Below are 22,241 nucleotides of genomic sequence, written 5' to 3' on the forward strand. Positions count from 1 at the left end.
ATGTCTGTATCTGTGTGTGTAGTATGATGTTTGTGTGTATTGTGTGAGTGTGATGTGTGTGTGTTTCTATGTGAATGTGTGTGTGTGTGTGCGGTTTGTGCGTATGTCATAGCACTCACATGGAACTCAGAGGACAATTTGTGAGAGTCGGTTCCTTCCCTCAACAATGTAGGTCCTTGGATTGATCTTGGTTGTCGTCGGGCGTGGAGGGCCACATGTGCCACAACCCACTAAGCCGCCCCACCTGCCCACATTTAATTTTTGAGATGTTGAAAGTTTACTGATTTTTTTCGTGATTAACTTTTGTTATTTAGCTTTATATTACTTTGCCCAATTTTTCTTTTTCTTTTCCTTTTCTTTTTCTTTCTTTGTTTTTGTTTGTTTGTTGTTGTTTTTTTTTTTTTGAGGCAGTGGGATTAAATATCTACATCTTTCCTTACTTTGTCCTTTATATCCCTGGTCCAGTGTGTCTTACTTAGGCTTCCATAGCTGTGAAGAGACACCGTGACCATGGCAACCGTTATAACTACTGCATTTAACCGGGGCGGCTCACTCACAGTTTCAGAGGTTCTGTCCACTATCATCATGGTGGCGGCCCGGCAGCTCGCAGGCAGATGCTGATGCTGGAGAAATAGCGAGAGTGCTACATTTTGACTCAGAGTCAAAAGGAAGTTGACTGATGACTCAGAGTCAAAAGGAAGTTGACTGACAGTCACAATGAAGGAAGTTGAATCAAAGAGACTTCAAAGCCCGCCCCCACAGTGACACACTTCCTCCAGCAAGGCCACACCTCCTAATGGTGCCACTCTCTTTGGGAGCAATTTTCTTGCAAACCACCACACAGGGTTAACCCTTTGTTTCATTTGTTTGTTTGTCACCTCAAAGAATTTGAGACCTATCTGAACTTTTTGCTCAGGTCATTTCTCAGCTATTTCTCAGATAGCAAGTATTTGAGAACAGTTGCATACTTTTCACGCATGCGTTGTTGAATGGTTGTTTCAGCATTTCACCTCTAATAAGAAAAATAATTTTTTTGCAATACTCAGAAAGGTACATTATTTTTTTCTCTTTTCTTTCGATCCGGTTTCCCCACATGAATAAGATACTAAACATTAGCTATTGATTTAATTTTCCTGATAATTTTCCAGCCAGGGAGAAATTCTTGAACATATGAGCTAACAATTGATATTTAGTTATATAAAAGTAATATTTTGAAGTACAGTTGGCTGTGGCCTTGAATACAAAGGTCAAGATTTTGATTGTTGCTTTAAGTTAAACCTAAGTCAAAAGTACTAGCATGAAAATAAAGTTTTGGCTAGATTTTATTGAGCAAATGTTTACTGTATGCTTAATAATTTATTAGAGACTAAGGATTTATTTTTAGCAACCTATTTAAAATACACCTCCATAGTTTAGTCTTTAAGGACAGCTAATCCCTTTGTACTATTTGACTTAACTTCCATGATGGTGTTTTGATGGTTTCAATTCCACTTTTAAGAAAAGCAAAGCCCATTTGTTTTCACTTGTTGAAAATAAGGTTTGTATCATGGTTCTTTTAGGAGGTGGTGGTGGAGCTTGAAGAAGTTTGTTGTGGTTGCTGTGTGTGGAGGGACATCAGGAAACTCTCCTGCTTCTCCCCATTAGACAGGTTCCTTAGCGTGAAAGCTTGGTCTCCCATCTCTTCTATTAACTTACGGCCCATTCTTCTAGCCTCCTTCAGATTTCAGTTCTAACTAGAGTTCACTGCCCGCTTCTCATCTTTAATATTTTAGTATATTTGAATGTAACTAATGATATAATACATGTTTGTAAATGTCATTTATGATATATGCATATAAGATACATAGTTTAAAATATTTTCTAACTAATATTTTCAACCTAAGTATGAAAGTCTCCTAACAATAGGTCCTGTCCGTCAAGATAATCAGATCCGATTTCTGTCACATCACTCTGGCTATGTTACACAGAAACAGTATTCTGTGTCTTTAAAGGCATGATTTTGTTTTTGTTTTGGTTTGGTTTCTGGCAAATAAGCAAATACTATTCCTTACTAGAGACAAAGTTATTTCATAAAATATGTATTAAATTGCTTGTTATGTAGGCTATTTGTCTATGAAGTAAACACTGCAATATATATATCTTTTTTACAATTAGACTTGTGTAGCTTAAGTGAATAGGTTTATTTGAGCTGTTGCTCTTACTGAGCTACAGAGATGATGCAACTGTATCATAATCTAACAGTAACTAAAAGTTTACTTTAACTGTTACATGACAAATAATGTGATAACATTTCACTTGAGAAGTTTTAAATGGATAAAATGTAGAGTACAATCTTTTTATGTAAGTTTGTATATTTTCTTCTTATTAATATAGTGATAAAAACAAGAGAAGAACAAAAACGGTAAAGAAAACATTGGAACCCAAATGGAACCAGACCTTCATTTATTCTCCTGTCCACCGAAGGGAATTCCGGGAACGAATGCTTGAAATTACCCTTTGGGACCAAGCTAGAGTTCGAGAAGAAGAGAGTGAATTTTTAGGAGAGGTAACTGGAAGTAGTTTAATTTGAGGCTTCTCAGCCTATTCTGTTGTTATGACTGTCACTAAAATACTCAGGATATTAAATATCTGAAAGAATATGCATAGCTTGTTAATTTACTAGCTTTAAGATAAACATTCGTGATACTAAAGAAAATAGTGTTTCTAAAACCTCTTAGCAGAACTGTAATGTATAACTCTAACCCCAGTTCCTAGGGAAACTGATAGTTTTATTTGAGAATTCAAATATAGTGTGCCCATCATAGTGAGGCTCTGTCTCCAAATCAAAACTAATACCAAAACAAACCCCATAATCATGGGGGGGATCTAGTGAGTGATGGTAAAGGCTTGATTTCTACTTGATAGGGATATTCTTGTCTTGTATAGTCTTTTCTACTTCTTGTTATTTTATTGGGTCAATTATTCATTTATTCATGGATTACTTTGTAAGCCATATAATGTACTAGGCATTTTTCTATGGTCTTTCCTCAAGAATTTATAGCTCAGTGAGGATTCAGATACTGCTATGATGAGGAATGTGTAGTAGGAATATATAATTGCTGGGCTGTACTGAAACAGGTACAAAGGAAATATGTACCTGTGAGAATAGAAGTTGACATAGTCAAGGGGGTGAGATTTCTGCAGAGAGAGTAAGAAGGCATCAGGGTCGAGGAGTTTAGGTCCCTGCCTCCAATTAGCAGAGTGTAAGAAATGATGCCCCAAGGTTAAAAGGACGCTCAGAACACGTTCCTTATTTGGATTAATCCTGTGACTAATGGGAACTCGTGGAAAGTTTAAGCAAAGACTGTTTACATTGTGTGTTGATTAAACTGCTTCCAAGGGAAATTTCGAGAACAAGTTGCAGAGGCTTGAGAGATGAAGTGGTTTTCTAAGGACTGGCATGTAATACTGAGCCTAAGCAGTTATTCCCTTCAGCTTTTTATTCTACCTAGTTTTCCTGATTAAATAAAAGGATAATTTCATGGGTAAAATAAAAAGAAACTGAATTATGTCTCCTAAAGAGTTACAAACCTTGGCAGGCAGTGGTGGTACACACCCTTAATCCCAACACTCAACCTGACTTTTCAGGGAGAGGGGTATAAAGAAACTTCTCTTACACCGAATGAAGATGGTTCTCATCTTCTGGGTGGTATAGAGCGTGCCCTGTTGTCCCAGCACCGGGGAGGCAGGGACATGCAGTTCTGTCGAGTCAGCCTGGTCTACAGAGCGAGTTCCAGGACAGTCAGGACTACACAGAGAAACCTCATCTCAAAAACAAACAAACAAACAAACAAACAAACAAACAACACACACACACACACACACACACACACAGAGTTATAGACCTGTGAGTCATGTGGAGAGAGGGGCCATGCAGTTCTTGAGAGCAAGAACTCTGACCTTTGGCCCTTGGTCACTTCTGGCACCGCGACTTCCTAGCCAAGTGTAAATAACGCTAGTGTGCAGCTCGGGTTTAGTAGGAGGATCCAGTATGTACAGCGCGTGCTAGCTTGTAGTGCCGCGCCTCTCAGAGTGAACATGCACAGGGACCATGTAGTCAGGGAAGCAGCAGCTCAGGCTCATTTACCTGAATAACACGGTGACTCACAGTTCACACGGTGACTCACAGATCACACGGTGACTCACAGTTCACACGGTGACTCACAGTTCACACGGTGACTCCCAGTTCACACGGTGACACACGAGTTCACACGGTGACTCCCAGTTCACACGGTGACTCACAGATCACACGGTGACTCACAGATCACACGGTGACTCACAGTTCACACGGTGACTCACAGTTCACACGGTGACTCCCAGTTCACACGGTGACTCCCAGTTCACACGGTGACACACGAGTTCACACGGTGACTCCCAGTTCACACGGTGACTCACAGATCACATGGTGACTCACAGATCACACGGTGACTCACAGATCACACGGTGACTCACAGATCACACGGTGACTCACAGTTCACACGGTGACTCACAGATCACACGGTGACTCACAGTTCACACGGTGACTCCCAGTTCACACGGTGACTCCCAGTTCACACGGTGACACACGAGTTCACACGGTGACTCCCAGTTCACACGGTGACTCACAGATCACATGGTGACTCACAGATCACACGGTGACTCACAGATCACACGGTGACTCACAGATCACACGGTGACTCACAGATCACACGGTGACTCACAGTTCACACGGTGACTCACAGATCACACGGTGACTCACAGTTCACACGGTGACTCACAGATCACACGGTGACTCACAGTTCACACGGTGACTCACAGTTCACACGGTGACTCACAGTTCACACGGTGACTCACAGATCACACGGTGACTCACAGATCACACGGTGACTCACAGTTCACACGGTGACTCACAGTTCACACGGTGACACGCGAGTTCACACGGTGACTCACAGTTCACACGGTGACACGCGAGTTCACACGGTGACTCACAGTTCACATGGCAGGCCTACTTCATGTTTGTCAACTCTGCCACCCTTGCACAGCAGTCTGAAGGAAAACTAATTCGTTTCTACAGACTGATTTCTCTTACGATTCAAAAAATTCACATTGTGCCGTTACGTGATCACAGGGCGCATGTTAAATGCCCTCTCTTGCCTTCCCGTTTGTTTCTAATGGCGTATAAGAGTTGATCATCACAAAGGGCCCGTGGTGAGCTGCTTTGCTTTTGAATTGTCATCAGTGTGCTACAGTGAACAGAAAGGCCTAAGGAAGACGGCTTGACTCCTTTTATCTCTTTTCTCAACAAGCTATCTTACTCTAGATGCAAGTCATCTTAGCCTTTCTTTAAGCTTTGGCACCCTGTCCTAGAAGGCAAAGATAGCCATTTTTTTTATTCATAATAAGGACGAATAATGTGGCATGATTGGTTGTTAATAAATACTTTAAATTAATTTTTCTCATTTAAAATTAATTTATTGGTTATTATGAAGTTACTATACTAGTAACTATAAATGAAAATGCTTTTGAGTTAGAAAATAAAAGATAAAGATTAGTTATCATAAACATTTTAAAAGTAAAATTTGCTATTTATGTCATGTCAAATTTAATATCCTCATAATTGTATGGTCATGGTATATATAATGAATGTCGCCATTCAAAGCATATAAATCACTAAAAAAGGAAAAAATATTTCTCACTTAGTTACTGTCAAAACATGCCTACTATTTTGGCAACATTAAATGTCCTTGCTTTGTTGTAGCAGCATTCCTGTGATACTATAAAAGTTACAAGACTATTGAGGAGATTTCTTAATCACTGGTGAAACAGGTTTCTGTGTGTCCGGGTTGCAGATTCTGATAGAACTGGAAACGGCTCTGTTGGATGATGAGCTGCACTGGTACAAACTTCAGACCCACGATGCCTCTTCATTGCCGCTCCCTCACCCGTCCCCGTATTTGCCTCGAAGGCAGCTCCACGGAGAGAGCCCCACACGCAGGTTACAGAGTAAGTTTCGCAGACCTTTTCACGCTGTCATTGGCTGTCTCTGATCCTGCTTGTGCATCTGACAGAACTTGAAAACAGCATTACAGGTGCTTGTAAGCGTGTGTTTGTCTTTCCACGGCTGCTACTGATGCTTCCTATTCATTTAAAGCAGAAACATCTTTACACCTACGGCATTCATACTCACAATATTAAAATCATGCTGGTTGCGTATTATATGATGTAACAACAAATAAACACAGCTTTTGGGGCGAGTATTAGTATTTAGACTGCCAAATGTAGGAACGAGACAGCTAATACAATAGAACCTGGTCATGGAGCTACAGACACGTAAAAATGTCTCGAATATTTCATGAATATCTAAAATGACAACAATAACATAGTGGTTGAAATTATGTTTCACATTTTCAGTTGTTGTTTTTTCCACTTTAGAAGTGAATGACTTGAGGCAGGTGTTCTCTATGCTCAGATTTCCTTGTTTATCATGTGGAAATTGCATTACTGACCTCATGGCACAGTTCTGACGGTTCTTTACTTGTCGTGGCTGGGAGCTCACTCCGTCAGTGAAGGGCTGTGCCAACGTAGGACCTGATTTTTAATCCCAGCAACCACGTGAGCAGCTGACACACACTTGTAGTTGCAGGTTACAGCTCTGTGATGGCTGAGACAGGTAGACTCCCGAGGTTCACTGACCATCATCCAGGCCCTACTGGTGAGCACCAGATTCAGTGAGAGTTCATGTCTCAAAAAAGAGAGATTTCTGGCCTCCACACGCAAGCCCACATTGCCTGTATACCCACTATCCATGAGCATACAAACATATAACACGCGCACACACACACACACACACACGCACGCACTCACGCAGACATGCTTGCACACACAGGATTGAGTAATTTCAAACCTGCGTGTTTTTGTTCTAATCACTGGCAATTGTATTCCGGCATCACACAGTGTAATAGTGTTTTCCAGATTTAAAAATGCTACTGCTGGATTTTGCTCCAGCACTTTCAGATTTTGAGGTTGGTTTTGCTTTTTCTGACCTGAGTGATGGAGGGAAACAGCGGCTTCTTGCTGCTCTGACTGTTCTTCGGGAGGTCGGACTGTCCTTTGCCCGTGGCCACCAGGTTCCCGTTTGCTAACATCTGTGCCCGCTGTTGGGTCCCCGGCATGAGTGAGATTGCACAAGTGTCCAACCATAAGCAAAGTGCACGATGTGACTTGTTGATTGTGGGAATGCCTGGCATAGCAATGGACCACCTCCTTTCTGCAGAACTGACACCCAAAAGCTGCTGGGTGTGTGTACATTCAAAAGCTTGGTCCTATGAGAGTCACAGGAAACCGAGGGAATCATGTTAAGTCCTTTTTTAAAGGACTTAATTTTTTTAAAAAATTGATCCTCACTAATGGTTAGCATTTTCCTTCCACTAAGCATAATATCAAACTCTCAGATAAAATCAATTAAGAATAACCTGTGTTGTCTTTTTTAAACCTCACGCGATCATAAACACTCATGCATCCCTGTTTGTAAGTGCTGTGACAACCTCACTCTGTTGGCAGGAGTACAGTATTATTAATGAAGTTGTCTATTCTTTCCGGCCACTCTGGTACAGTTGCCTGTGCACTAGTTCATACACCGTAAGCACACAGGCTGCCAGCCTTGCTTACAGAGTTGGAATCTCCACCGGCTTCAATTGTTCAGTTATGAATAGGCTTGCAACTGTTCAATTCCTCCATGGTTGTCTTAAGTCCTTTCTGACAAAACTCTGGCAATTTATGTCTTTATACTTAAATTCTTATATATTTGAGTTAATGTATTTCATGTGTTTCTCATTTTTACTTTGTCTTATTTTGCCATTTTGTTTTGAAATGTTTCTTATTTCAATTGCATCAGCATGAAGTACCTGTTGAGCCTATAGGGCTGTGACTGACCCAAGACACACAACTTGGGTCGTCACCAACTTGATGTTATGTCCACTGTTTAAAAATTATATCTGATGTGATGTTGAGATACCTTTAAAAAATCCTCTTAATAGAGGTTTCAGTGAGCCTAAGAAAGCGTGACATTCAGAAATTGCCCTCTAGTGCATTGATCGTCACTGCCGTGTCCCCGGACGGTGGTTCCTTCCCTAAGCCAGGCGCTGGCATAGTCAGTCTCCTCATGCTGCTAGCCCTGCGGCTTATTCTGTAGGTGCTAGCTGCTTGTTGGAGTTACTGACTGTGATGCTACAACACTGACGGACTCTAGAACTTCCCAGACACTGAGTCTGGACACAAGCCATTTTGAACCATTGTTTTTACTGATGGTAAGGCATTTTAACCCTCAGTGGGGCCTGTAGTCTGTATTCCCCTAGCTTCCCCAAGCTCCTCCCCTGGGTAACCTAGGCCCTTACAGTGTCAGTTATCATGGTAATAAACCTAGAGTTTGGAAGTCAATGTCCAAACATATGCCCCTAATTCAGAGAAAAAGTACTGAAGAGCTGGGCGGTAGTGGCACACGCCTTTAATCCCAGCATCCAGGAGGCAGAGGCAGGCGGATCTCTGTGAGTCTGAGGCCAGCCTGGGCCTCAGTGTGTTCCAGGACAGCCAGGGCTGTTATACAGAGAAACCCTAACTTGAAAAACAGCAACAACAAAAAGAAATGGTTTCTTATGCTTACTTCTTAGTCTGTTCCCAAATACTGTTGCCAGAAACAAAGCTCTGTTTAGTTCCTTTAAAGTGGTTTATGTCATTGCTCTGCTGTATGGGCTTCTGACAGACCAGATAAATCCTGTGAAAATTTAGCAAATGGACTGTTTCTCATTTCCTAACCTAAGAATCATTACACTTTTTAAACTTCAATTCAATGTTAGAAAATAGGCCTCCTTAGTAACTGGTGCTGCAGGAAGTTACGTCTTTCCACTAGTAATGTCAGTTGTATTACAGAGAGGAAAAAACCCCCAAATTTATCCCTTTGCTTTTTGATGGTTTCCATAGATTTCTTTAAATGATATTAAAATGTTTAGATAACTGTAATCATTAAGGTTTTTGAATATTCGCCTTTTCTTAGGAAATCCACATTAAACTGGCCATTTTTAAAATCCAGAATTCATAAATGAGCAGTGCTTTCCAATGGTCCCTTCTGTCTCAGTTCCGTAGTTGTGAGATGCCACATGTCTGCCGGTTATCACTGGCATTTCAGATTATGTAATACAACCGTGTTCCCAACAAGCGTCGGGGCAGGATGTGATTCGTTTTTGATTTTGCCTATCTTCTTTAGCTTTTGTTCTCATCTTAGTTTAGTCAGATTTTCTATTAACTTAATTTTAATGTTTATTCATATGTAATGCGTTTTTATCTTATTCTGAATTAGTGTGGTGCTTTAAACTTTTAATACATCAAATTTTATTGTCTGTAGTATAAACTGGAGATGAGATTTCTACAATTCTCCAGTAACAATATCAGGTGCATTTTTGACATTGCCTCCACATTGTTTTCCAGATAAAGCCTTATGTGCATATAACTCAGGTAAAATGTGGCATGTGTAGTGTTGAATGCATGCATTCATATGCACAGTGCAGTTTGCTGTGTTGCTTTGTGTTTTGTTTGGCTAGTGTGCATATATTAAATCCTAACTCATGTGTCCACAGCATTTCCTTACTGCCTTTGGAAAATTTCCAGTATCTTCATGCTTATGCATTTGTTATTTTGATGCTAAACCATTTTTAAAACAGATTTTTACTTCAGTGTGTCGAAATTATCTCCTTTACTATAGCATTATCTCATTAGTAAATACATTTAGTGTATTATGCTATATGTGGCTTCACAAAACTTACATTTAAGTGGATATATTTTAAATCTCTAATTCACTTTTACTCTGTGCGTGTAGGAGTGTGTGTGTCATGTTGGTGTGTAGGAAGGTCACAGGACAGCTTGTGAGAGTCAGAGCCCACCCACCCCTCTCGTTCCGTCATCAGACAGCTTGTCAGACAGTGACGTCTCTATCCATTGAGCCCTTGTGCCCGTCCAAAATGGATATGATTTTAAATGTGTTTCTTTTTTCGCTTCTGAGTGGCTGATGTTTTTAATTAAAATGCACATAAGGTGCCTGTGCTCAGCATCTGTGGTAGCCTGCTCTATAACCCTGGCACTCAGGACACAAAAATCGCATAGTAGGACTCCAAGATCGTCCTTGGCTGTGTAGAGATAATGAGACTAGCCTAAGCAGTGTGCAGACCGATTTCCACAACCAAACAGTCCAAAGCTACATTTGCTATAGATCTCATCTTGTTAGCAAATTTATCACGTAGTGCAAAAAAAAAAAAAAATAGATCGGCCTTAGTGTATTACTATAGTGTATCATGCCAACTGTTTAACTGGTCATTAAACTTATTTTAATATGTTTGAACTAACAAAATTCTGTATATATACACATATATACGTATATATTCTATGCACATACACACATACACATTTATCAGCAATGAACAGTGTAAAAATCTGTACCATTTAAAATTATGTCAAAATAGGGTATACTTATGTATGAATTTGGCAAAAGTATAAAATACTTAATAGCGAAAACTTAAAGTCTGTTAAGAATAAGAACATGGAGAAGGTTGCCAGGCGACTGGAACCACCAGGAACCAGAGACAAGCACCTGGACCCTACAGAGCCTGCCAATGAGGGCTTCCAGCCTCCAGGACTGGACTGAGGCAGCGAGATTCAGTCGTTCTAGACTGCTGTGCATGGGTGTGTGTGTGTGTGTGTGTGTGTGTGTGTGTGTGTGTGTGTGTGTGTGTGTGTTTCTTGTAGCAGGCTCTGGGAAGCTAATGCAGAAGTATTTAGTAGTCTGGAATCAACATGTGTGCATTCTTAAGTGTTTTATCTTTGGTTATTCTTATAAATGGTGAAATATATATGAGATATATGCCCTTGAATCTAAGCCTGAAGGTAAGAACAAAAGTTCAGGCCCTCTTTCTCATAAAAATGCAAATATCCCACAAAGTAACAATTTATACTTAAATTGAAATCATTTTGCGGATGGTTCCGCACTTGGGTATTATTTGCTGAAGGAGGTGGAGGCAGGAGGATCATGAGTTCGAGGCCAGTCTGGGCTACAAGGCTGGTTTCACGACAGCCAGGGCTACATAGAGAAAACCTGTCTTGAAAAACAGGAAAAAAAATTTCAGCTTCCATTTATTAAGATACCTTCAATATACATAAAATTATGCTGGAAAGAAAAATTAACAGATTATCCCTACTGAGAGAGGCTCTAGGATAGTAATTTTTAAAGTGATAAATAAAAAAAAATGGGCAAGTTAAAGAAATTAGGGGAAACACAAAAGAATGAAGGATCTCAAATTATAAGTAAACACGCAGTCACTAACTAGAGCACTTACACCTCAGGATGAACTTAGATTCCTCACGTGCACACATTAGCATTTTTATGTGTATTTATATTATATATATATTATTAAATTATACAAATAATGTTCAACACAATGCAGAAGGTATATTAATTCAAAGCTCATCCTCACTCTTCGTAGACTGGTAACAAACGGACATTTCTCAACTCTATGAAATGGAGCCTAACCAACCACATACCGTTTGGAACTGTCAATTTATTGTTTTTGAAAGGTTGCTAACTTTTACATGTGTCGAGTGTTCGGCCTGTATGTGTGTTTGTGTGCCATGTGCTTGCCTCGCATCCAAGCAGGCAGGGGTGGAGCTGGGATTACAGGTGCTGGAGAGGCCTCAGTGCGTGGGTGCTGGCTGTTGTTGCAATGCAGAGGAGGAAAGCATCTCTTTTATTTATACTTTACGTAACAGTCCATTACTAAGGGATGTCAGGGCAGGCACTCAAGGAGGGAAGGAACCATTGAGGCAGGGACTCACGCAGAGGCCACGGGGAAGTACCGCTTGCTCGGCAGGAACTCACGCAGAGGCCACGGGGAAGTACCGCTTGCTCCAAATGGCTTGCTCAGCCTGCTTTCCCATAGCACTCTGGACCAGCGGCACCACCCACAATCACTAATGAAGAAAATGCACCGCAGGGTTGCCCACGGGACAATCTGATGAGTGCCCTCTCCCAGTTGACCGTGACTTGTGTCAGACTGGCACTGATTGATGGAGATGTATAGTAAGGTTTGGAGTCTTTCTCGGAAGGGGTAGTAGGCTAGCGACTCAAAGTTGTTCGCCTCGTCTCTTTCAGTTTCTCTGTCACGGGAACGTGCTGCTCTCCCAGGAACGTGCTGGTCTCCCGGTTCCGTTTTCTTTTTCTTCCTATTGCCGCGGGGTCAGTCCCATTGCTCGCTCGGGGCCGTAGTCCTAGGTCTCCACCGCTTACCACGGGGATGGGCAAGGCATCCCGGGGCTTACTGAACTCTTGGCAGTACAGTTCAGAGGAGCTAGCGTGAACACTACGCTCTTGGTGGCAGAGGTGTGTCTCCTCCGATCATAACACATACCGGGAGTGTTTTCTTCTGAAGCAGGACTGGAAAAATGGGCAGGCAGCAGAGAGGACACTAGAAAACATGGTCAGCAGGCATCCCTGCGTGTTTGACCTGGGTTCCTGGAGCTTTGGAAACACTCATAGAGCCAGTAATTGTTATGGATTATGACACTATTAGTTGGTTTAGACTTAATTGTAGTTTTTAACAATTTTTTGAAATTATAACAACATCCTTTCTCCCTTCCCTTTCCTCCCTCCCAACCCTTCCTTACTGCCTCCTCTGCTTTACGCTCTTTCAAATTCATGGCCCCTTTTCTGTTATTGGTGTGTGTGTATGTGCGTGCGTGCATGTGTGTGTGTGTGTGCATGCGTGCACGTGTGTGCTCCTAAATACATGAAAACAACTTGCTGGGTCTCTGTGATGTCACTCGACACCTGTATGCATATGACCTCAGGGCTGACATCTTGGTATCAGGTAACTGACTGGTTTGCTCCTCCCAGGGAAAGACAATCCCTCTCGCCCTCACTCAGCGTTCTTTAGTCACCTCTAGTCCACAAAGAGCTACGCAGTCTAGGGCTGAGGCCTCATGAGCTTTCCCCCTTACATGTTAGCATGTGCCATCCTTGTTCAGGCCATGTGTAAGCAGTCTTGCTAGTGAGACTTCAAGGGGGTAGCTTCCAACATTTCTAGAAGACACAGCCTCACAGCGTACTCCCTGCCCCTCTGGCTCTTACGATGTTTCCTCCTCCCCTTCTGCAGTGATCCCTGAGCCTTAGTTTCAGGAAGTACCCTTCGGGCCGGGTTCCGCAGCTCTGCGTTCTGTTTGCTGTGGTCTCCTCTAATGCACTTTGTAGGTTGCAAAGAGAAGTTTCCTTCCTGAAAGGAGAAGACTGCACATATCTGTGGGTTTAAGAACAGATATTTCCAATGTAGTTAAGGATTCTGCTGGTTTAGGTGGCTTCTGTAGGTTCTCGAAGATCCATGACTTTACTCACCCTAAGTTGTTGGCCAGGTTTCCGGTTCTGGACCTGATTTCCTTCTTTTGGAGAGGGTCTTAAGTTACGGAGCTGTTGTTTTCCATAAAGGTGTGTGTGCCCTTCCCGTCTCTTAGGGTTATTATGCCATGCTGGTCATTGTCGTAGTTTTAAGTGTCATAGCTGGGCAGAACTCTTGGTTCCTTCCCTCCTTTTGAAGTTTTCATGCCACTATGGAAGCTATTCCTTGCGGAGGAAGCTTTCAGGGGAGCTGATTTCAGTTCCTGACATTCACATAAAGGACCAACACAGAGGCATCATCTGTAACCCACACCATCGGGCTGCCAGTCTAGCCAATGGTGAGATCCAGGTTAGGGTAAGAGACCATGAGGAAATGACTGGAGAGTAACAAGATGAAACTCAAATGTCATGTTCATAACTACCAATGCAATATTGGAAGACATATCAACGCCTCTTGAGTTTGTGCATTCGTTCAGTGCAATTGAAATTCCAACAGAACGCCTTTGTGAGATATGTTAAAGTGGTTCTCAAATTTACATGCAAAAGCAAGTGTACACGGTACAGGGTATTACTAATGCTGTGGAGAGATTTGTTTATCAAAGTATATGACATGGTATTTAGAGAGAGAATCAGTTACTGATTTGTGGATGGGCATCTGTGCATGAGAAAATGTACACTAAGAGATATGTCCCTTTATATAGGATGCCTTCATTTATGATGCAGGCTCTATCACAGATAACTGGGAAATAATAAATAGCAAAAGATTAATTTTGAGAAATGTGCTATCCATCTTATATGCAACTGAAGTTCAAGATAGGTATGGATATAAATGTAAGTCTACAATTTCAAAGTTTTTTAGAGGAAGACTCAGGAAAATTCATCATCTATAGTTAGAAAATATTTCTTATTAATAAGACACTGAAAATATTGATTTTAATACAAACAATTAATATACCAGTCAGATCTGAGCATTGAGTTCATTGGAATGTTAATAAGAGAAAATCAAAGTATAGTGAACCTAAAAGCAGCACATTTTAACTTCTTTAAGGTTAATATGGGAACATAAAATCTCAAATCTGAATTCTGTAAGAGTTAGAAGGAACTAGTGTTTATTCTGCTTAACCTGAGGACCTGACTTGGAATCTCTTACTTAGTTTATGCATCTTTGCTCCAGGCATGCGCGCGCGCCACACACACACACACACACACACACACACACACACACACACACACACACACACACACACACACAGAGCACAGTGCAGCTCACAAAGATTGATGAAATTAACTTGACTGTTTCTGGTGTTGTTCTTGTTCTAACCCTTGGCTAATAGTAAAAACTTCTCATGCACCCGGGACAGCAATTAGTAACCTCATACTTGGTCTGTACAAAAGAAACTTTGTTAAAATTTGCAGGCAGTTTGCTTAAATTTCCCCATTATAGTCCCATCTGTGTAATCCTTTATCTGGCCAAATCCATTTAAAATACATGCTCTATCTTTATACACCCCATTCTGCTCAGTTTGTTGGAAATTTGTCTGGTAATTCTCATATAAATGCCTATGCTAGACATGGTTTCTTTGTGAAGCTCCGTGCCGTCCTGGGACTCACCCTGTAGACCAGGCTGACCTTGAACTCACTGATCCGCCTGCCTCTGCCTCCTGAGTGCTGGGATTAAAGGTGTGTGGACACCTCACCATCTCCCAACAAACATCTATGCTTTTTTTAATGTCTATGCTTTTCATTGAAGTTTTCTGACCTAAGTTGAGGGAGGATATTGCTTGCCGAGATTATCTAATTCAGAATCGAGATGTAAAAGGAGGAAAGGAGGAGTGTGCACTAGCTGGAATCATACACTTTCTCCCAAGGAAGAGGGCGTGGCCTAAAACATGAGCAGATGAATACGGGAAGTTCAGGGTATTTCTGCCGGAAGAGTGCACACACTGGAAGGCTTTGTTGAAGCATCCTGGTGTCTCTGCTTTGGAAACCTTTCTCATTGAGAGCTGTCTAGATTCCTTTTGCGCTATATAGGAAATGGGTATTTCCCGACACTAACACTCAATAAATGGTGTGTAGTGTGTGATGAAAGGCAAAAACAAGTCAGAGAAATCACAGCACTGTCATTGCTATTCATCATTAAATCTCTTGTGATACCAAGACAAAGAAAAGACTTTAATAAAAGATTCTGTTGCATAGTGTGTCTATCCTGAGACACACATCATGAAAAATCAACGTTAAATTTAGTAATTCTTTTTGGGCATGGTCTATTTCATAATTAAATGTAAAGTACATTCATTTTTAGACATTAAAATTCTGTTTCATTTGACTTGATGTCAGTTTTGCTATATTGAAATTAACATTAAAATTTCCAGAGACGGATGTCAACAGAGGCAGGCAGATCACTGTGAGATAAATAAGTCTGCGTGGTCTACATGGTGAGTTCCAGGTTCCAGGCAAGCCAAGGTTGCATAGTGAGACCTTAACTCAAAGACAAGGAAAAATAGCTTCTTTGGGAAACTATAATGTAATTAAATCCTACAACCTATGTGTGTTCTTGGTCCACTTCTTACAAATCACAGCATGACTGGCATTTAGCTTTATATATGATTTATTTCTTGTCTTCTTGAAGCATTGGGAAAAAAAGCTAAGCAAATGAGAAAAAGGGAAGTTTAAAATGCCAGGAATAAACATATGTTCCTCAAATTCTCTATGAGAGTGTGTAGCAGAACTTGGCTTCAAAGTTCTAAGTTATCCATACTAGGAAGTGACATGCTGATTTGGAAAATGACCCATGTCTGTGTGTGGGAATTTACCCAGGTAAAGTACCTTTGTCTCAAAGCATCTAATGCTAACTATCATTTTTCAATAGATCTTAATTATATATTTCATACTTAAGATAGTTTCAGACTTTTGCCCGTTTAGGAATTTTGTACTACACGTTTCTGAATAATTGTGTAAACTGCTACCTCTTTGTGGTCTGTATTCTAACCTCATGAAATGTCCGTGAAAAGCAGTCTTGGTGAGAATTTAACAACTCTCCTGGCTTTTCCTTTATCTACCTGTGTTTCGTTGATAGTACTGTCAATCATCTTTCAACTTTAGTAGATTCCTCTTTCTGCTGCTTCTTTGAACAACTAACTGTAAAGTTTAATTATTCCTGTCCTTTGTTCATAGGATCAAAGAGAGTAAGTGACAGTGAGGTCTCTGACTATGATTGTGACGATGGAGTTGGTGTGGTATCAGGTAAGAACTTTAGCATTCTTTTGTTGTATTAAAAAGGTAGTGCGATTCGCCATTATTTATCATCACGATAAATAAAGAGAAGAATACAAATTTGCCTCCCCATCTACCAAAAGTAACCTCAAGAAAACTTGACAACCTAAACTTCCAAACAGTTGCTGGGAATCCTGTGCAAATTGTTAGAATGAATACTCTTTAAAGATGCCAGCCCTGGCTAAGAAAGTATGTTTAGATCTTCTATTTAAGAAACTTAATAACTGGGCGGTGGTGGTACAGGACTTTAATCCCAGCACTTAGGAGGCAGAGGCAGGTGGATCTCTGTGAGTTTGAGGCCAGCCTGGTCTACAAAGTGAGTCCCAGGACAGCCAGGACTGTTACACAGAGAAACCCTAACTCATCACCCCAAAATTAATAATAATACTTTTATGATAAATTGTATAATTTATCGTATAACTGATTTATAATTGAAACTTCATAAGTAATGACTCCTAATTGTTATATAATTTTTTATTCTAGACTTCTTAGTTATAATGTTAGATTAAATAATTTACTAAATCTCGTAATTATAGTTAACTTTACTCAGGAAAAATTTACTTTTTATTTATAAGACCCACTCTAACTGCATCAGTGATTGCTGACTTTTTGCTAAGTTTTTGTTTTTGTTTTTTTATTTTTATAGTAGGGTCATCATGCCATAGTCAATAAACTACTCGTAAAAACTGAGTTGCTGTGTTTTGCCTTATTTCTTATTAGGAATGAACAATATAGTACTTGCTAAGAATGAAAATGTTTTCTACATTTTCATATAGTGTAGAGATCCAACCTCAGTTGTTTCTCCCGCAGGTTTTTTTGGTATCTTTGCCATCTTTTTCATGTTCCTATTCTCTTCCCTTTGTAGTTGACTAATTTTACTTCTTACTCTTCAGTGTGTATTGACATCGGTGTTTTCACCTTACCAATTCCCTTCAGAACATGAAATCCATTCATTCCAATGCCATTTTTAGGCATGTCTCCATTCTTTTTTTCAAGAAAAAAGTAGTACCCATTTAATTGAATCCTGAAGTAGTATTTTAAGTTTTGGACTGATATGTTAAAATTAAAACTGATGCATATCAATAAGGTAACATATGGTGTTTTAATGCCCATATACATTTTTTTCATGTTGAAATTGACAAACATCTGTCTCTCCAAGCATTTTTCACTGTGTGGTGAAGCTATTATTTTTCTTGTTTTCTGAAGTATACAGTCCGTAGTTGCGTATATTCACTATCCTACTTTCTGTTCCTGTTACTGTGGTGAAATGTCCTGACCAAAGGGGCAGCTATGGGAAGAGGGGCTTATCATGAATCCAGTTTACACGCGTCATTGTCAGTAGGACACTCAGGAACAGAATGAGTGCTTAGCATTCACAGCCATCCTGTTTGTGCTTGGACAAATGGAAACTGCCTCTGCTACATAAAGTACCTCGCCTTTTTCCCATTCATTGCCCAAAGCCAGCGATGGTCTTTAAAAAATGAATTCCCTCTGCTGAAAACCGCAGCTCGGATGCCAGAGTGTTCAGAGGGGTTGGACTAAGCCTACCTCAACCTTAGCTTCTTCCCTTTCAGAATTCCCTCTTCTACTCCCTTGGGCACTTCTTCAGTTATTTATGGTTTACCCATTTTCTCTGCCCCGCGGCACCGCCTAACACTGCGGAACGGAACGCGAACTTGCTGATAGGAAGCCATGCAGGAAGAAAATGGTTCCTGAGTTATGTCTGTGTACTGGGCATGAACCTAGGGCCTTACACATGCAAAGCACATGTGCTGCTCTGAGCTGCCACCAGAGCCTCTGAGTAACTCAGGAACTGGAACTGCACACTGCACTGATGTGTTTTAGGAAGTGCCCACCAGATATCCTAGTGGAGCAAAAACCGATTATTAAAGGTCACAGTGAACATGAGGAGATGACCATGCTGGCAGCAGTATCACCTTCCCTGCTCGGCCTTAGTCATGCTTTTCCATTACACACATGTGTCACATATGCACAGCTTCATGTTTCTCCATTACATACATGTTTCACATAAGTACAGCTTCATGCTTCTCTATTACATACATGTTTCACGTAAGTACAGCTTCATGCTTCTCCATTACATACATCCTTCACATATGCACAGCTTCATGCTTCTCCATTACATACTTACTTCACATATGCACAGCTTCATGTTACTCCATTACATACTTACTTCACATATGCACAGTGTCATGCTTCTCCATTACATACATGTTTCACATAAGTACAGCTTCATGCTTCTCCATTACATACATCCTTCACATATGCACAGCTTCATGTTACTCCATTACATACATCCTTCACATATGCACAGCGTCATGCTTCTCCATTACATACATGTTTCACATAAGTACAGCTTCATGCTTCTCCATTACATACTTACTTCACATATGCACTGCTTCATGTTACTCCATTACATACATCCTTCACATATGCACAGCTTCATGGTTCTCCATTACATACATCCTTCACATATGCACAGCTTCATGCTTCTCCATTACATACTTGTTTCACATATGCACAGCGTCATGCTTCTCCATTATGCACATGTTTCACATATGCACAGCTTCATGCTTCTCCATTACAAACATGTTTCACATATGCACAGCTTCATGCTTCTCCACTACATGCATGTTTCACATGTGTGTACAGCTTCAGGCAAATGGCTTTTGCGTCTCTCCTTTTCCATGGCCTCCCCACCCTGCGCTGCTGCTTTTCTGATGTGCACAGGTCCTTACTCCTCCCTCCCCGTCCAAGGGTCCACGCTTCCTAACGTTAACCCCGTTAACCCCGTTAACCCCGTAGGGCTGTCGAGTCGCTGCGGCGCCCTCCACTTTGACCGTTCGTCTGGTTTTCACTGCCGTGGTGTCTTCGCCCTGCCAAGTAGTTCACGAACTGTGGCGTTCAGTGTTGCTTCGTGTGGCTTACCTCATTTCAAGTGTAAGAGCCAACTGTGGTGCCTTGGCAACTTTGAGTAGTAACAATAGTTAAGGAACATTTCAGTTTTTAGAGATGGAATAGTTTTAGTACAATCTTGGTTCTGTTTTTAAAAAGAGCTTAAAATTTTACCCTACCCCCATACAGTGAGCGTAGTAACTACGTAAGTATCAGATACCCTTCCGTTTTCATTTTGTGCTATAATTTTTCAAACATGTTATACTGTATTTGAACAGTATGCCTCCTCACCGTGTAGATAATTACTATTTTATTTCCTGCCCTCAGATTATCGACACAACGGTCGAGACCTCCAAAGCTCCACATTGTCAGTGCCAGAACAAGTAATGTCCTCAAACCATTGTTCGCCGTCAGGGTCTCCTCACCGGGTAGATGTGATAGGAAGGACGAGGTCATGGTCACCGAGTGTCCCTCCTCCACAAAGGTAGGACACCATGTACATTGTGCTTACAGCAATGGTAGTTACAGTGACATTTATGCAAATTGCCATAATGACCTCTAAAATGAATTACTCTTTGAAATATTCTTTGAAAGACACACAAAATGCCATCGCAGTGGCCTAAGATATGATATGGGTTCATGTTGTACTTTGCATGATCTGTGTGTTATCAGACCTAAGATTTCAACATAGCTAAGTAAAACTCGCTTTAAATTGCATGCAAATATTAAGCAGATCTATTTAGAACCAAATGATTATATAGTAATTGGTAAGCTTAAAAAGATTTTTAAAAAAATCTTTGGAAAAACTAAACATGCATAGTAGTGGGAAAAATGGTCACACCAAACTGTTGCTCTGGGTCTTATTATAGTAGAAATGTCTGATCTACCTGAGTACTAAAGAGATACATGGATTATAAACCACGGATAATTATATCTATCTATCTATCTATCTATCTATCTATCTATATATATATAGATAGATAGATAGATACCAAATAGGAAATAGTACTCACGAGATACTAAATAGGAAAAACGTGTAATATACAAAGATATAAGCTAATTTAATCGACGCTGACCGGATGTACAGTATAGGTATGTGTATATCAAACTTGCCCGTGTACTTTTACATCCCTCCACCTGCAAGCGCAACACTGCAGTCTACTGAAAGAGATGGTTTGCAAAGGCAGAAGCCTAGTCTGTCGCATAGAAGGAAGTTTTGGCTTCCGTTCTGTGGTTTCGAAGGACTACCGTACTCAGGGCAGACGAGGGGAGGATTTAGCCAGACGATAGTTAGTTAGCTACAACCTAGTAGGCCGTGAAGTCGGTAGTGTAGGCGAGAGTGCTACCAGAGAACAGGCTTACAACTGGATAGGTACTGATGGCTGTTTTTCCGAGATGAGAACTCAGGTCCAACGTGCATAAGGGATCCCTCCCTCCGTTCCTGTGGCCCATGCTAAAACCCATGTGCAACACTCGTCTTCTCATAAATCTCTTCCTCTGGTGTGTATTATATCACTGATTATCAGTTATAGCTAACAGGGTGTTGCCCATCAGGGAGGTGTAATAACGTTTGTCCTTCTCCTGAAGGCTCTTTCTGTATCTCTAAGAGCAGCCAGATCCTCAAGTAACTGTTAATTTTCAAGTGAAATTTACTCAATCAAAGATACAAATAAACAACAAAAAAAGATTTTATTATTTTTGAGGGGGCATACACTGTAGATTAGTCAGATATTTAATGGTCTTGCTGTCTTATCAGGAATGTGGAACAGGGGCTTCGAGGGACGCGTGCTCCTGGCCATTACAATACAATTAGCCGGATGGACAGACACCGGGTCATGGATGACCATTACTCTCCAGACAGAGACAGGTAAACACAGTGAACTCCCTGAGCTCTACTGCCTTCAGGAAGGGTTACCGTAACATGTTTTCTCATCTGCGTTTCCAAACTATGCTTTTTTCTTTGCTGTTACTACATTCTTTCTTAAGGTAGCCCCTTGCCTAAAAGAAAAGAATAAACACATACAGTTTTTCTTGATAAGAAAAGCAAAACAGATGAACCTGACCATCATGGTCCCCTGACCATGGCTCCTCTTAGCTCCATGGCTCTCCTGAGTTCCGTGGCTTACATTTAGATTCCCAGCACTTGGAATGGAAGTCAGGAAAGTCGCAGCTATGAGGTCGGCCAGCACTGCCTCAGTGAACACTATCAAGAAAAGATTAAATAAGCCTAACAATCAAATTTGCACAAGAGATTAGAATGCAAACATTTTTTTTACCTGAACATAGCAAATTATCATGAGTAACATGTACCCATAGGCTGGTAGAGATTAAAGTCTTTAATAGATTTTTGAGAAATAGTGTGACTTTTCATGAATAGAAATACTGAGACAGATACACTGTGTTGTTTGCTTAGGAAACTTTTCTGTAGTTCTCATGGGCATCAGTAAAGCCTTAACATCTGAACGAATGACCCTTGCTGCATTTGCAGGACTTCTCTGAATTCGCTCCATTAAATGTGACAAACTCAGGAGTAACGTGGTGTGTTACAATGGTTACATTCATTACTGCTGATTTTAAGAAAGTCAATTGACTTTCTAACTCAATTTGGTTA

General features: G+C 40.8%; 1 protein-coding gene across 49 annotated transcripts in view; it reads left to right on the forward strand.

Annotated features, from left to right (window-relative positions):
• Positions 1-22,241, forward strand: part of Rims2 (regulating synaptic membrane exocytosis 2) — a 394,972-nt gene that overhangs the window by 203,074 nt on the left and 169,657 nt on the right. For 31 of the 49 annotated variants that reach the window (XM_040730508.1, XM_040730511.1, XM_040730514.1 and 28 more), the window contains 5 exons: positions 2,374-2,545; positions 5,868-6,021; positions 16,619-16,687; positions 19,958-20,114; positions 21,387-21,497. In XM_040730508.1, coding sequence (XP_040586442.1) covers positions 2,374-2,545; positions 5,868-6,021; positions 16,619-16,687; positions 19,958-20,114; positions 21,387-21,497 — 663 coding nt within the window. Of the gene's footprint in view, positions 1-2,373; positions 2,546-5,867; positions 6,022-9,498; positions 9,526-16,618; positions 16,688-19,957; positions 20,115-21,386; positions 21,498-22,241 lie in introns of all 49 variants that reach the window. The other 18 variants (XM_040730506.1, XM_040730510.1, XM_040730524.1 and 15 more) reach the window with 1 other exon arrangement.

Source organism: Mesocricetus auratus, unplaced genomic scaffold (assembly GCF_017639785.1).
Source record: "Mesocricetus auratus isolate SY011 unplaced genomic scaffold, BCM_Maur_2.0 Super-Scaffold_100023, whole genome shotgun sequence".
Taxonomy (NCBI): Eukaryota; Metazoa; Chordata; class Mammalia; order Rodentia; family Cricetidae; genus Mesocricetus; species Mesocricetus auratus.